Source organism: Python bivittatus, unplaced genomic scaffold (genome assembly GCF_059951505.1).
Source record: "Python bivittatus isolate LINGU-HERP-01145 unplaced genomic scaffold, Pbiv_v1 ctg000360_np1212, whole genome shotgun sequence".
Classification (NCBI taxonomy): Eukaryota; Metazoa; Chordata; class Lepidosauria; order Squamata; family Pythonidae; genus Python; species Python bivittatus.
In genome coordinates this window covers 162,466-176,151 of record NW_028277069.1, presented here as the reverse complement: position 1 = coordinate 176,151, position 13,686 = coordinate 162,466, and the positions used below count along the sequence as shown (strand labels likewise).

General features: G+C 37.7%; 2 protein-coding genes across 2 annotated transcripts; both read left to right on the top strand.

The window, feature by feature from the left end:
* The first annotated feature begins 845 nt into the window (after nt 1–845).
* LOC148215367 (vomeronasal type-2 receptor 26-like) lies at nt 846–5,266 on the top strand. The gene is made up of 3 exons (XM_088143629.1): nt 846–1,045; nt 4,570–4,861; nt 5,234–5,266. Exons 1-3 carry the CDS (start codon nt 846–848, stop codon nt 5,264–5,266), a joined length of 525 nt encoding a protein of 174 aa, XP_087999755.1.
* A 541-nt stretch (nt 5,267–5,807) lies between these two features.
* LOC103056585 (vomeronasal type-2 receptor 26-like) lies at nt 5,808–10,413 on the top strand. The gene is made up of 4 exons (XM_088143628.1): nt 5,808–6,596; nt 7,247–7,474; nt 7,948–8,074; nt 9,503–10,413. The coding sequence occupies exons 1-4, from the start codon at nt 5,808–5,810 to the stop codon at nt 10,411–10,413; spliced, it is 2,055 nt and encodes a 684-aa protein (XP_087999754.1).
* Nucleotides 10,414–13,686: the final 3,273 nt, after the last annotated feature.

Here is a 13,686-nt window from a genome sequence, read left to right as displayed (position 1 = left end):
AAGCTGCTTTGATATTCTTAGATGCAGTCTAGGCCTTTGACAATTTGGTTTTGTTTTTGTTTTTTTGGAGTTCTTGAATATATGAACCTTGGTGTTAATGTTATTAAATGGGTAAGATCAATTTATACTTCTCAGAAATCACAAATAATTGTTAATGGAAACTTATCAAAACCTTGTGAGAGTCAAAAAGGGACAAAACAACAATGTCTACTGTCTCCATTTTTGTTCATTTTGGTTCTTCAGATACTGAGATGAGAGAATTATGGGAGTTCAGATTTTAAAAAAAACTTATGATTTGGTGTTAATATTAGAAGATCCACTAGAGGGAGTAGAAACATTAATGGGAAAATTAAAGGACTTTGGTATGTTAGCAGGTTTTCAGATTAATAATCAGAAGACAAAGATATTAACAAAAATATGAAAATAGAATTTCAAATAAAACTGATGGAGAGACCTAGCTTTAAGACTGAAAAAAAGGAAAATACTTGGATATTTTCAAAACAGGTTAAGCAGCAGTCACTTATTATGTCACCCAAAGTAGAGAATGATGTTGATCACATATATGAAGAAAAATTGGCAGTCTGCCAATGGTTCAATGATAATTATGTCCCAGATGAATGACTGAAATCACTCTATTATCTTAGTAGGCCAAAACCTCAAAGGTTCTGTGCAGAAGGGAATAGGAAGTCAAAAACAATCAATATAAATATTATGAAAGCCACAGAGAGGCAGGAAGGGATAATTCTGAGTCTGTGAGGTTTATTTCCACAAGTTCTCTCCCTCCTATCTCTATGAACTTCTCTTTGAATGATAGACCCAGACCTTTTCTCCATAATCAGAGAGTCATGATATTGCTGCTGCTACTGTTTCTGGTGAAGAAAAGAGTTTCTCTGAAGTGTCCAGCAACCGATACCATCCCTGTCCCACATGAGTGGTACCAGCCTGGTGACTTCATCATTGGTGGGATGGTGTCCCACATTGTTTACCACTTTTATGAAATTCAATTTAAGGAACATCCTTCTCTAAAACCTTATGACTTACCACTGTAAGGATGATTTTTTTCTTCCCATATATTGTCAAATCTCAGCCAGATCCAAAAAAAAATTGCTTATATGTGTAAAACCTTTCTGAGCATAAATGCAGGTTTTTGTATATAATCTAAGCTTTCTTTGTGTTTCAAATGTATCTGGTTGTGGGAGAAAAAATAATTTTCTTTGTTGTTGTTCAGTCGTTAAGTCGTGTCCGACTCGTCATGACCCCATGAACCATATCACGCCAGGCCTTCCTGTCCTTCACTGCCTCCCTGAGTTTGCTCAGTTTCATGCTCATTGCTTCAGTGATGCTATATAACCATCTTATCCTCTGCCATCCTCTTCTCCTTTCGCCTTCAAACTTTCCCAGCATCAGGGTCTTTTCCAAAGAGTCCTCTCTTCGCATTAGGTGACCAAAGTATCTGAGCTTGAGCTTCATTATCAATCCTCCCAATGAGCAGTCAGGGTTGATTTCCTTTAAGATTGACTGGTTTGACCTCCTAGCAGTCCAGGGGACTCTTAAGAGTCTTCTCCAGCACCACCGTTCAAAGGCATCAATTCTTTGGCGCTCAGCCTTCTTTATGATCCAGCTCTCCCAGCCATACAATACTACTGGAAAAACCATAGCTTTGATTATGCAGATCTTTGTCGACAAAGTGATGTCTCTGCTTTTTAATATGCTGTCTAGGTTTTCCATAGCTTTCCTCCCAAGGAGCAAGCGTCTTTTAATTTCATGGCTGCAGTCTCCATTTCCGGTGATCTTAGAGCCCAAATAAATCCGTTACTGCTTCCATTTCTACCCCTTCTATTTGCCAGGAATTGATGGGTCCAGATGCCATGAACTTAGTTTTTTTTTAATGTTGAGTTTCAAGCCAGCTTTCGCACTCTCCTCTTTCACCGTCATCAAGAGGCTCTTTAGTTCTTCTTCACTTTCTGCCATTAGGGTGGTATTGTCTGCATATCTGAGGTTATTGATGATTCTCCCTGCAATCTTAATTCCGGCTTGTGATTCTTCCAACCTGGCATTTCTCATGATGTACTCTGCATATAGGTTAAATAAGCAGGGTGAAAGTATACAGCCTTGTCGTACTCCTTTCCCTATTTTGAACCAATCGGTTGTTCCGTGACTGGTTCTAACTGTTGCTTCTTGGCCCGCATACAGATTTCTCAGGAGACAGGTAAGATGGTCTGGTACCCCCATCTCTTTAAGAATTTGCCACAGTGGGTTGTGATCCACACAATCAAAGGCTTTCGCATAGTCAATGAAGCAGAAGTAGATGTTTTTCTGGAACTCTCATGCTTTCTCCATGATCCAGTGAATGTTGGCAATTTGATCTCTAGTTCCTCTGCCTCTTCGAAACCCAGCTTGTACATCTGGTAGTTCTCAGTTCACATACTGCTGAAGCCTAGCTTATAGGATTTTGAGCATAACCTTGCTAAGCATGTGAAATGAGCACAATTGTGCAATAGTTTGAGCACTCTTTGGCATTGCCCTTCTTTGGAATTGGAACGTAAACCGACCTTTTCCAATCCCATGGCCACTGTTGCATTTTCCAAACTTGCTGGCATATTGAGTGCAGCACTTTAACAGCATCACTTTTTAGTATTTTAAATAACTCAGCTGGAATACTGTCATCTCCACTAGCTTTGTTGTTAGCTATGCTTCCTAAGGCCCACTTGACTTCACTTTCTAGGATGTCCAGCTCAAGGTCAGTGACCACAACAGCATGGACATCAGGGACATTAAGATCTTTCTTGTATAGTTCTTCTGTGTATTCTTGCCACCTCTTCTTAATCTCTTCTGCTTCTGTTAGGTCCCTGCCTTTTTTGTCCTTTATCATGCCCATCTTTGCGCTAAATGTTCCTTTGATATCTCCAATTTTCTTGAAGAAATCTCTAGTCTTCCCCATTCTATTGTTTTTCTTGATTTCTTTGCATTGTTCATTTAAGGTCTTCTTATCTCTCCTTGCTATTCTCTGGAAATCTGCATTCAGTTGCTTATATCTTTCCCTTTCACCCTTGCTTTTCACATACCTTCTTTCCACAGCTATTTGTAAAGCCTCATCAGACAGCCATTTTGCTTTCTTGCATTTCTTTTTCCTTGGGTTGGTTTTAGTTGCTGCCTCCTGTACAATGTTACAGACCTCCGTCCATAGTTCTTCAGTTCTCTGTCTACCAAATCTAACCCTCTAAATCTATTCATCACCTTCACTGTGTACTCACAAGGAATATGATCTAAGTCATACCTGAGTGGTCTAGTGGTTTTCCCTACATTCTTCCATTTAAGCCTAAATTTTGCAGTAAGAAGCTCATGATCTGAGCCACAGTCAGCTCCTGGTCTTGTTTTTGCTATCTGTATAGAGCTTCTCCATCTTTGGATGCATAGTATATAATCAATCTGGTTTCAGTATTGACCATATGGTGATGTCCACGTGTAGAGTCGTCTCTTGTGTTGTTGGGAAAGAGTGTTTGCTATGACCAGCTTGTTCTCTTGACAGAACTCTATTAGCCTTTGCCCTGCTTCATTTTGTGCTCCAAGGCCAAACTTGCCTGTTATTCCGATTATTCCTTGACTTCCTACTTTAGCATCCCCATTCCCTATGATGAAAAGAACATCTTTTTTTGGTGCTAGTTCTAGAAGATGTTGTAGGTCTTCACAGAACCGGTCAGCTTCAGCTTCTTCGGCATCAGTGGTTGGGGCATAGACTTGGATGACTGTGATATTGAATGGTTTGCCTTGGATACGCACTGAGATCATTCTGTCGTTTTTGAGGTTGTACCCCATTACTGCCTTTCCCACTCTCTTATTGACTATGAGTGCAACTCCATTTCTTCTAAGGGTTTCCTGCCCACAATAGTAGATATAATGGTCACCTGAATTAAATTCACCCATTCCCATCCATTTTAATTCACTGATTCAGTGAATTCCAAGATGTCAATGTTCAATCTTGTCATCTCATGTTTGACCACATCCAGCTTGCCTTGGTTCATAGATCTTACATTCCAGGTACCTATACAATATTGTTCTTTACAGCATCAGACCTTCTTTTTGCTTCCAGATACATCCACAGCTGAATGTCCTTTCGGCTTTGGCCCAGCCACTTCACTCTTTCTGGAGCTACTTGGAAATGCCCTCCGCTCTTCCCCAGTAGCATATTGGACACCTTCCGACCTGAGGGGCTCATCTTCTGGCATCATATCTTTTAGCCTTTTAACATTGTCCATGGGGTTTTCTTAGCAAGGATACTGGAGTGGGTTGCCATTTCCTTCTCCAGTGGACCACATTTTGTCAGAACTCTCTGTCATGACCTGTCCGTCTTGGGTGGCCCTGCACGGTATAGCTCATGGCTTCACTGAGTTACGCAAGCCCCTTCGCCACGACAAGGCAGTGATCCATGAAGGGGTCTCCATCCTTTGGGGATCCTCTTTTTCAAGAGTGCTCCTACTCTTGAAATATTTCTTATTCATATAGAAATGATGCCACATTACAAGAAGTGTAAAATAACTTTTTCAATGGATATATTTAACCTATTTGCAGTGTAATAACGAAATTCTATCAGCACATCCTTGCCTTGGCCTTTGCTGTGAAGGAGATCAATGAGGACTCCCAGATCCTGCCTAACATCACTCTCGGGTTCCACATCTATGACAGTTACTACAGTCCAAGGATGACCTATCGCACCACTCTGGACCTGCTCTTCAAATCCAAGGAATTTATCCCTAACTACAAATGTGACAGCCAGAAAAATCTCATGGCCATCATTGGAGCACTTGCGTCTGATACTTCATCCCATATGGCAGAAAGTATAAATATGTACAAGATTCCACAGGTAGATTTGGCAGGGGGGGTGAGAAAGAAACATTGACTTCTTTTTTAATTAATATTAGAGATTACTTTCATGCCATGGCTTTCAGCAGGACTTCAATTAAGTTCACTTTGCTCTCCCTTACAAGTTTTCCTACAACCCAGTAAGTTTTCTTAAGGTAATCCAATTCAAAGAAATCAAAATCTTTTATTATGATCATAGATCACAAAATTTACATTTAAAACATAAGTTACAGAACAATATGAAACTTATTTCAAGGGTTCACCTGACATTGTGTTTTGACTGCTATCCAGCAATAGGTGGCAAGTCTCCTTTCTATGTCTTAGTTGGGGTCTGATAATAATAGTTTAGTATGAATCTCAATTATTTTACCAGGGAATTGTTGGAGGTGCAATGTGGTCCATTTGAAGATCCCTATAATAATTGCAGCAAAGGAGGACATGCTTGACTGTTTCTATTCCTCCAGAATCTCACGGAGGTAGACTTTTATATATCAGTATTACACTATATCTGCCATAGAGAAGAGCAGAAGGTAATCCAATATGTCTAGCTCTGAAGAATTGCTTCCTTAGGCTGGGAAGAATACAAACGCTCAGAGAGTTAGCAGGTTTCCAGGTATTCATGGTGATGAGCATTCTGGAACTCTATATTAAGAAGCTAATTTTGGTTTGTAATCCAGTTGTATTCCACAGGTGAGAAAATATTTACCTTCAGGTCTTAGTTGCTTGTACTGTTCATCAGAACTGCCATAATGTACCTAGAACTGGAGAAATGTTCAATGTAGAGAGACGTTCATTCAGTTTCTGTCCAGAAGTCATTTTTCCATATTTTTCCCTTGATCCTCATGAATAATGATTCCTTTTTTGTTTGTTTGTTTTTTGGGTAGTTGACCTATGGCTCTTTCTCCCAAGAAGAGTTTCAGACTAAGACATTATCTTCACTCTACGGCATGGTCCCAAATGAGGACCACCAGTACACTGGAGTTATACAACTTCTTCTCCATTTTGGATGGACATGGATTGGAATCTTTGCTTTTGATCAAAATAAGGGAGAAAATTTCTTGCATAAACTGCAGCCCTTGCTTTCCCAGAATGGCATCTGCTTAGCTTTCACACAAAAAATTCCACAACGTGCCCACTTGGATGACTTGTCAGAATTTCTTGATGCAAACTCAATTATCTCTAATAAATTGATAGATCAGAAAGCAAATGTTTTTCTTGTCTATGGAGGATCATTCACAATTGTGTGGCTCAGTATTGTTGTCTTCCTATATGATCCTGAAAATAAAGAGAGTACATCATTCAGAAAGGTTTGGATCCTGATGAACCCGATTGATTTCATACTGACAGGATTTCAAAGGGGTTGGGATCTCCAGATGTTCCACGGGGCTCTTTCCTTTACTGTTCATTCAAGAGAAGTTGAAGGGTTCAAAGAATTTCTTCAAGTCATCAAACCTGCAACTCAGAAAAATGGATTTCTTCAAGAAGTTTGGGAACAATTGTTTGACTGTTCATTTTCAAATGCAAAATCTCTCTTAATGCTCAGTAAAACTTGTAATGGAGAAGAGAATTTGGAGGATCTGCCTGGGCCTCTCTTTGAGTTTCAGATGACTGGCCAAAGCTACAGTATTTACAATGCTGTTTATGTGGTGGCACATTCTTTGCAGGAGATACTGAGATCAAGATCCAAACAAAGAGAAATTCAATGGTTTGAATTTCCAGATCTGCAGCCTTGGCAGGTAATCTCTCCATGCCATACCGATCTTTTGTTTCAGTGAATAGACATACTCATCCACATCTTAATAGGGTTTATTTGCCCTGGCCTATGGCCACATTTCAATATTGATACTGAGGCAACAAAGTGAGTAATGTAAGAGGTCATTTTATGTTATGCAATAAAAGAGCATGAAAATAAACTATGCCTTTGCAAATTTTAGTCTAGACAACTGATTTTTCTATCACTCTTGATTCTGTGAATAACCATTTCATCTCCACATACAATTGGCCTGTCTTGGAAAGTCATCCAGCCCTGTTCAAGTTAGGGTTGGTAGACTGCAGCTTTAGGGTTTGTGTCTGTAATTAGGGTCTATTATTGTCATGAAGTGATGTTGGTTTTTATACTTATAGTAAACTACCAGGAAAATTGCTGAGCTTGTTGCTTTAAGTAGTTGTCATAAATAATTAATAATAGCAAAACTGATTTGCACATCTCAATTATTTATAGTTCTTTCTGGGTGGACATTTTTTGGTTCCAAGTTTCAAGCTGGAGAATTTTCTTTGGAATCCTGGGAAGTAGGAGTAAAAGAAAGGGAAACATTAATAATTTGATTCCTGATTTATTTGTTTGTTTGTTTTTTTAACACCCTTTTTCTTATTCTCCTTCATCTAGTTCCACAAGTTTCTTCAAGGGATTTCTTTTAACAACTCAGCTGGAGAAAAAGTCTTCTTTACTCACAAAAGAGAATGTTCAGGTGGCTTTGACATCCTCAACATGATCACTTTTCTGAACAGATCCTTTCAGAGAGTTGGAGTTGGAAAATTAGATCCCAGTGCTCCAAAAGGGAAAGAATTATACATTGATGAAGATTTGATTGTGTGGCACCCAGCATTTAACCAGGTATGGACTCATTGAAGGGAGTATTTCCTGATCCATTAGAATTCCATGAAGATGTCTTTGTCTGTTAAGCCATACTGAATATAGTCTATTTAGAATTCTAATTTCTGTTTTTGAAACAAAGAAAGGGCATATTCTGTACAAATGTTATGTATTTACTGAATTCACAAAATGACATTACAATATATAAGCAGGATTTTCATATTTGGGTTGAAATTCCATTTGAAATCATGGGAGTCAAATTATTTCCATAATATTGTCATAATGGACATTGATCTACTCACCCTGCCCTTCTTCAAGCAGACCTTTTATAATTCCTTGTAATTTCAAAATCTTTTTAAGGTACAAAATAAATCCAAGTAGATAAAATCCATCAGCTCTTTGGGAAGTCAAGAATTCCTTCCCTCAAGAAAGGAGAAGAATTAGAAACTGTGTTAAAAATTGCACTTTGCAAAACCTTTCTTGTCTATGACCAGGTTCTTCCAATTTCTCTGTGTAATGACTATTGTTCCCCTGGATCCTGGAAGAAAGGGGCTGAAGGAAAAGAATTCTGTTGTTATGACTGTGTTCCATGTCCAGAAGGGAAGATTTCAAATCTAAATGGTAGGTTAGATGTTCCACCAATTTTTCATTCTATACCCTTAAGCAAACTGTAATACACTACTCTAGGATACATGTAATTAGTAGTTTTATTAGTTCTTCAAGATGAATATTCATTTCTATACCTGTGGATCACAATCTATTGTTTAGGAGCCAAAGTCTGCCCATAAGATTCCTGCAGGTAGTGTTTCCTATACAGGCAAAATATATATATGCATTGAGCCATAGATCTTATATGATCGCATGACCTATATCTATTTGTTTATTTGTCATATGTTCAAACTCATTTGCACTTGGTGTTCTTTTCCCTAAGATTTTTCACTTAGTAAACAAAATATCATGAAAGATATTTATATTAAAAAAAGATTGTATATTGATGTCTCCTACCTTATGATGTCATCTGCATAATTTGTCATGAAAACATACTCCTTATAACTTCACTAAACAATGTCTGACCTAATAAATATTTCAGTGGGAGATGACCAGCTGATTACAATTTGTAGAGTAGACAGGGAATTAAAGAAAAAGTGTTGTGGAAAAAGACAAGGTAAAAGTACCTTCTTACTTACTTCTTCTTACCCAGAAAAACCACATGAACATATGATTTGAGTCTATGGGCATTGACTTAACTCAAAAACGTCTTTATCTTTTCTTTTCTTTTTTTTTATTGGCCCAGATTAAAGTATGATATGAGGACCGCTTATCTCCTCTTCTAAAGACAGCATAGAAATAAGAAGAATCAAGTTAAAGTTAAGCCTCTAGTTAAAGTTTAAATCAACAATGAGAGTTTTTACAAATGATAGTGTAACACTCAAAAAGCAACCTTTTGATTGGCTCAGGTTGGTTTAGCTGTGAATGAATACAGACATTTTTTACCACTTTATCTGCCATTTTCTGGGACTTATTTTCTATGAAAACCTGAAAGTAAGGGAAAGCAAAGAAGCTTCAGCAGACAAAGGAAGATTTGTGAAGGGATCAGATATTACAGGGACATAGGGTGGGTGTTTGTAGAACCAACTAATGTTGTCCACATAACACAGAAGCATCAAAAAGGTGAGGATAAAATATAGATATCAGACTGATACGTCTTTCTTATCTTGACAGTAAAATAAGGTATATTTTTTGCTTTTTGAACCCTACCTTTTCTGCTCAGATAAAAGGACTGATCTTTCTGTAGTTTACTCACTCTTTAGGAAGGAGGAAACATAAAAGAGTTTAAATGAATTATATTGGTTTGCACCTCAGAGTCAGTACTTCTGCTTCTGTTACTAAAATCTTACAAACATCATCACAGTTTCCTGCTCCATGTTTTGCAAAGTACAAATTGTCTATACTGTAACTCAGAATGAATAACAGCTGGCACCCACTCAGAAAGTAATTTTAAAAAAATATGGAATGCATAGATGACAAATTCTTTGACTTTTCTTCCAGATATGGATGACTGTTTTGAATGTTCAGAAGAACTTTATCCAAATAAAGAAAAGAAAGGATGTATCCTAAGATCTGTAGTCTTTCTAACTTTTGGAGAAACATTAGGAATTGCTTTGACCTCAACTGATCTTTGTTTCTTCTTCTTGACATCTTGGGTTCTTGGAACTTTTATTAAGCACAGGGATACTCCCATTGTTAAAGCCAACAACCGCACCCTCACCTACACCCTCCTTGTCTCTCTTCTGCTCTGTTTCCTCTCCTGTTTCTTCTTTCTCAGCCAACCTGGCCAAGTGACCTGCCTTCTCCGACAATCCACTTTTGGCATCACCTTCTCAGTGGCCATTTCTAGTGTCCTGGCCAAAACCATCACTGTGGTGGTTGCTTTCATGGCCACGAAACCAGGATCTCCAATGAGGAAATGGGTGGGGAAAAGATTGGCCTTTTCTACTGTCCTTTCCTGCTTTCTCTTCCAAGTATGTATTTGTGCTCTTTGGTTGTCAACATCTCCCCCATTCCCTGAGTTAGACATGCATTCAGAAGCCAAAGAAATGATTCTCCAATGCAATGAGGGGTCAGCCACCTTCTTGTACTGTGTCTTGGGCTACATGGGGATCTTGGCCATTGCCAGCTTTACTGTGGCCTTTCTTGCCCGTAAATTACCTGCCAGCTTTAATGAAGCCAAGTTCATTACCTTCAGCATGCTGGCCTTCTGCAGTGTGTGGGTCTCCTTTTTTCCAGCCTATCTGAGCACGAAAGGAAAAGCCATGGTAGCCGTGGAGGTCTTCTCCATCTTGTCCTCCAGCGCTGCATTACTGGGGTGCATCTTTTTGCCAAAATGCTACATCATTGTTTTCAGGCCTGAGCTCAACCACAGGGAGCAACTAATAAAGAGGAATTCATACAACATGTGATCTTTCTCACCATGAGAAATTGATGACAAAAAAGAATGGAAAATCTGTTTGCTGTTTATAGGAACCCTAAGGAAGTTGTTATTTCTGTTAAAGGAGGATTTATGGCGGATGATGCCGCTGCTGCTGCTGCTGCTGCTGATGATGATGATGATGATGATTAAGATTTATTAAGGTTGCACTTTACAAAAAAGGTGCTCATACTGCTGCATTCTTAACCTTTTTTCAGGATTTTTGACCTAATCTTTTTTCCCTTTCAACACACAAAGCTAACAAGACTCGGAGAATCTAGCTTTCTTGGTTACTGTTAGGAGATTTGATATATTGACTCAAAGGATGTACAATGTTTGCATCTGCCACTTTCATGGTTTTTAGACTTTCAATTCATAAACAACTGCACAAATATTGTAAAAAGCTAATTGACATTTTGTGAACATGTATTTAAGATTATCATAAGGTATCAATTTTGGATTGGTTAGGGTTCTTTGAAATATAACATTTGCAGAGTTTCTGAAACCTCTACATATAACTGTATTGAAAAAACAAGGTTTTATGCTAGGTCGTAACCACTCACTCGCTATCCGTCATTCTATTTCCACTGTAACCTACTATCAGATTTTAATAATATTGAAAATTTAGTGAAATGAAATGAAATGAAATGAAATGTATTCTTTCTTTTGCCTCATTCTTTCTTAGAAGGGTATGATAGCCAATTACCATTAATAAAGATTTATTTGATTTGGATTGATATTAGAAGTGTGGGATTTGATGTGAGAACCAAAGGTGAAATTTGGCCCAAATACGAGAAAAAAAATATACACCTCTCTCTTTTACAGGGAAGGAGCTCCAAGATGAAAATACTCAGAGAATAAACTGTGAGTGTTCCACTGGGTGTGTATGTATGTATGTGTACGTGTATACACACACACACACACACATATACATACATACATACAAGCAGACTTAAGTTTAGGTTTATTTGAGTGGATTTGGCACAGAATTTTTCCATGGAATAATGGAAAAACATGATCTAAATAGTTATAGGGTTCTGTTTGTTGCTCTTCAGTAGAACCCTGAAAGCTCAAAAGAACTGAAGGAGCTTAAGATTGTTGTGATGACGAAGTGAAGAAAGGTTTAGTAGGAAAATGGGCTGCCATCCCTATGCCAGCCAGTGAGCATGTGCACCCAGAGGTGCAAGATGAAGGGAAAGGAGATACTCACACAAATGCATTATTTCACTTCCTTGAAGAAAGGAAAATGCAGACTCTTCTTGTGGACCCTGCTGTTAAAGAGACTGTTATGTCACACCAATGCAAGATCAGCTCCATGCCTAGAATCATTTGTTGTTTTAGGCTTCAAGAATCAGAATGACCTGAACCAAAAAGTAGATACTGCATTGGGTAAATCTTTCTTTCTCTCTTTTTCTTCTTTTAAGCTGAGTCTGTCTTCCTTTAAGCTCACCTCTCTCTGTAATCATTGCTGTAGGCAAAAGTGGATACATTTTTATGTAAATGCTTATGTTTCTTTGGATAAGTATGACCTTTTAAGGGGACATATAACAAAACGTGAAACCTGAATAGAATCTAATTAAAATCCAATGAATTGCATTTAGGCCCTGATATATTACGACTAGTATTAAACTATGATAAGCAAAATACTTTCACAGATGAGGAAAAAAAGTTAGTTGTTGGACCTATTCATCTTGTTCTTGTCACTGGAAAGTGTTTAAAATAGATTTATCTATCATGCTCAACCTGTGTGGGAAAATCTCTAGGTAAGGCTCAGTTTGTTTGTTTGTTTGTTTGTTTGTTTATGCCAATGAACAGTGGATCAGGGAGATCCAGGTTTAAATTCATGGTCAATTGTGGGAGCTCTATGCATAACTTTGGGGAGGACACTAGCTCATAATTCAACCTAAGTCAAAGAGTAGTTTCTGTGGGTGGAAAATGAAGGCAGGATTATTATAAATGCCTGATTTATCATCTGCAAATGCATGAGATAGAAACCTGGCAATTTCCATTAGAAATTGTATTAGAAATTATATATAGGTTTTTAAAACAACAGATAAATGTGCAGCAACAAGCCTTAAAACTGATAAATTAAAGTGGTGGATAGATGTTGCCTTTTAGGATTGACTATCAACAACAAAGAATCAACACTGAAGCAATATGAAGCAGATTATCATTTGATAGGATAGCAATGAAAGTTTCAGAGAAGATATTCAAATGCAATCAAATGACAATACCTACAAAGATTAGAACTCTGCTTGATTCAACAATAATCCATTAAATCAATGAACTATTATCAACCCAAGGAACTCATGATTCATTCAACTCCCAATATTAGATTTTGCCCAACCTGGGTGAAGCATGCTAAGATACACAACAATTCCTTCTAGGGGAACCTGTCACTATCCAGAGTAACTGCCAGGACCAATGTCATGATTTACCACAACTAAGTCTTAGAAGGATCTCATTTTACCTTATTTTGGCCCTCCCCATATTTTTTGCTCTAAGACACAATGATTTGTTAAGGTATGCCAATGAATGTAATAAATTAATAACTACGTGTACATCAAGAAACAAAATAAAATCCCTCTTGAATAAGGACTCCTCATAGTGCATGATTTGATAGTGTGAGTGTTGATCTCTTTCTGCTCTTAAGAACTGAATCTTTGAATGGGACTCAGTTAGATAGATTGGACTATTAAAGAGAGAGAGTGATATCTTAAATTCTGTTTCCTGAAAACAACAATAGTTGGGCAGGAACTGAAAATTAGAAAAAAAAAATCTGTCTTTTTCTATGTTTGTTTGTATATATGTATTTGTGTGCAAGTTTGTGTTAGGAGAAATACCTCTTCCAAATTCAGGGTGATTTTTGTTTTGCTTTCAGGAATCAGTATGACCTTTTGACCCTAGTCAAGATGATGGCTCCAAATGAGGTTCCAAAGTTGCTTTTTTTTCTTGGGAATCATGGGACCCTGGGTTTCTTAAACATACCAGGGAGTTTGCAATGTAGTCAAAAGCAAAGAAAACATGTTTTTTAAAAAACAAAAAAAGAAAAGTAATTCAGGATGATTGAAACTCAAAGAAGTAATTATCTCCTCCAGCAATTACCCAAATGACTATAATTGTCTGATGTCAACCAAGAGCTAATGATTATATGTATGGTTATTAGTTTCACTAATTTTTGAAGGAGAATATTCATACTCTATTGACATAGATCAAAATCTGCTGTCCATAAATCAAGTTTTTTTGAGAATGCTGCAGCTATTGT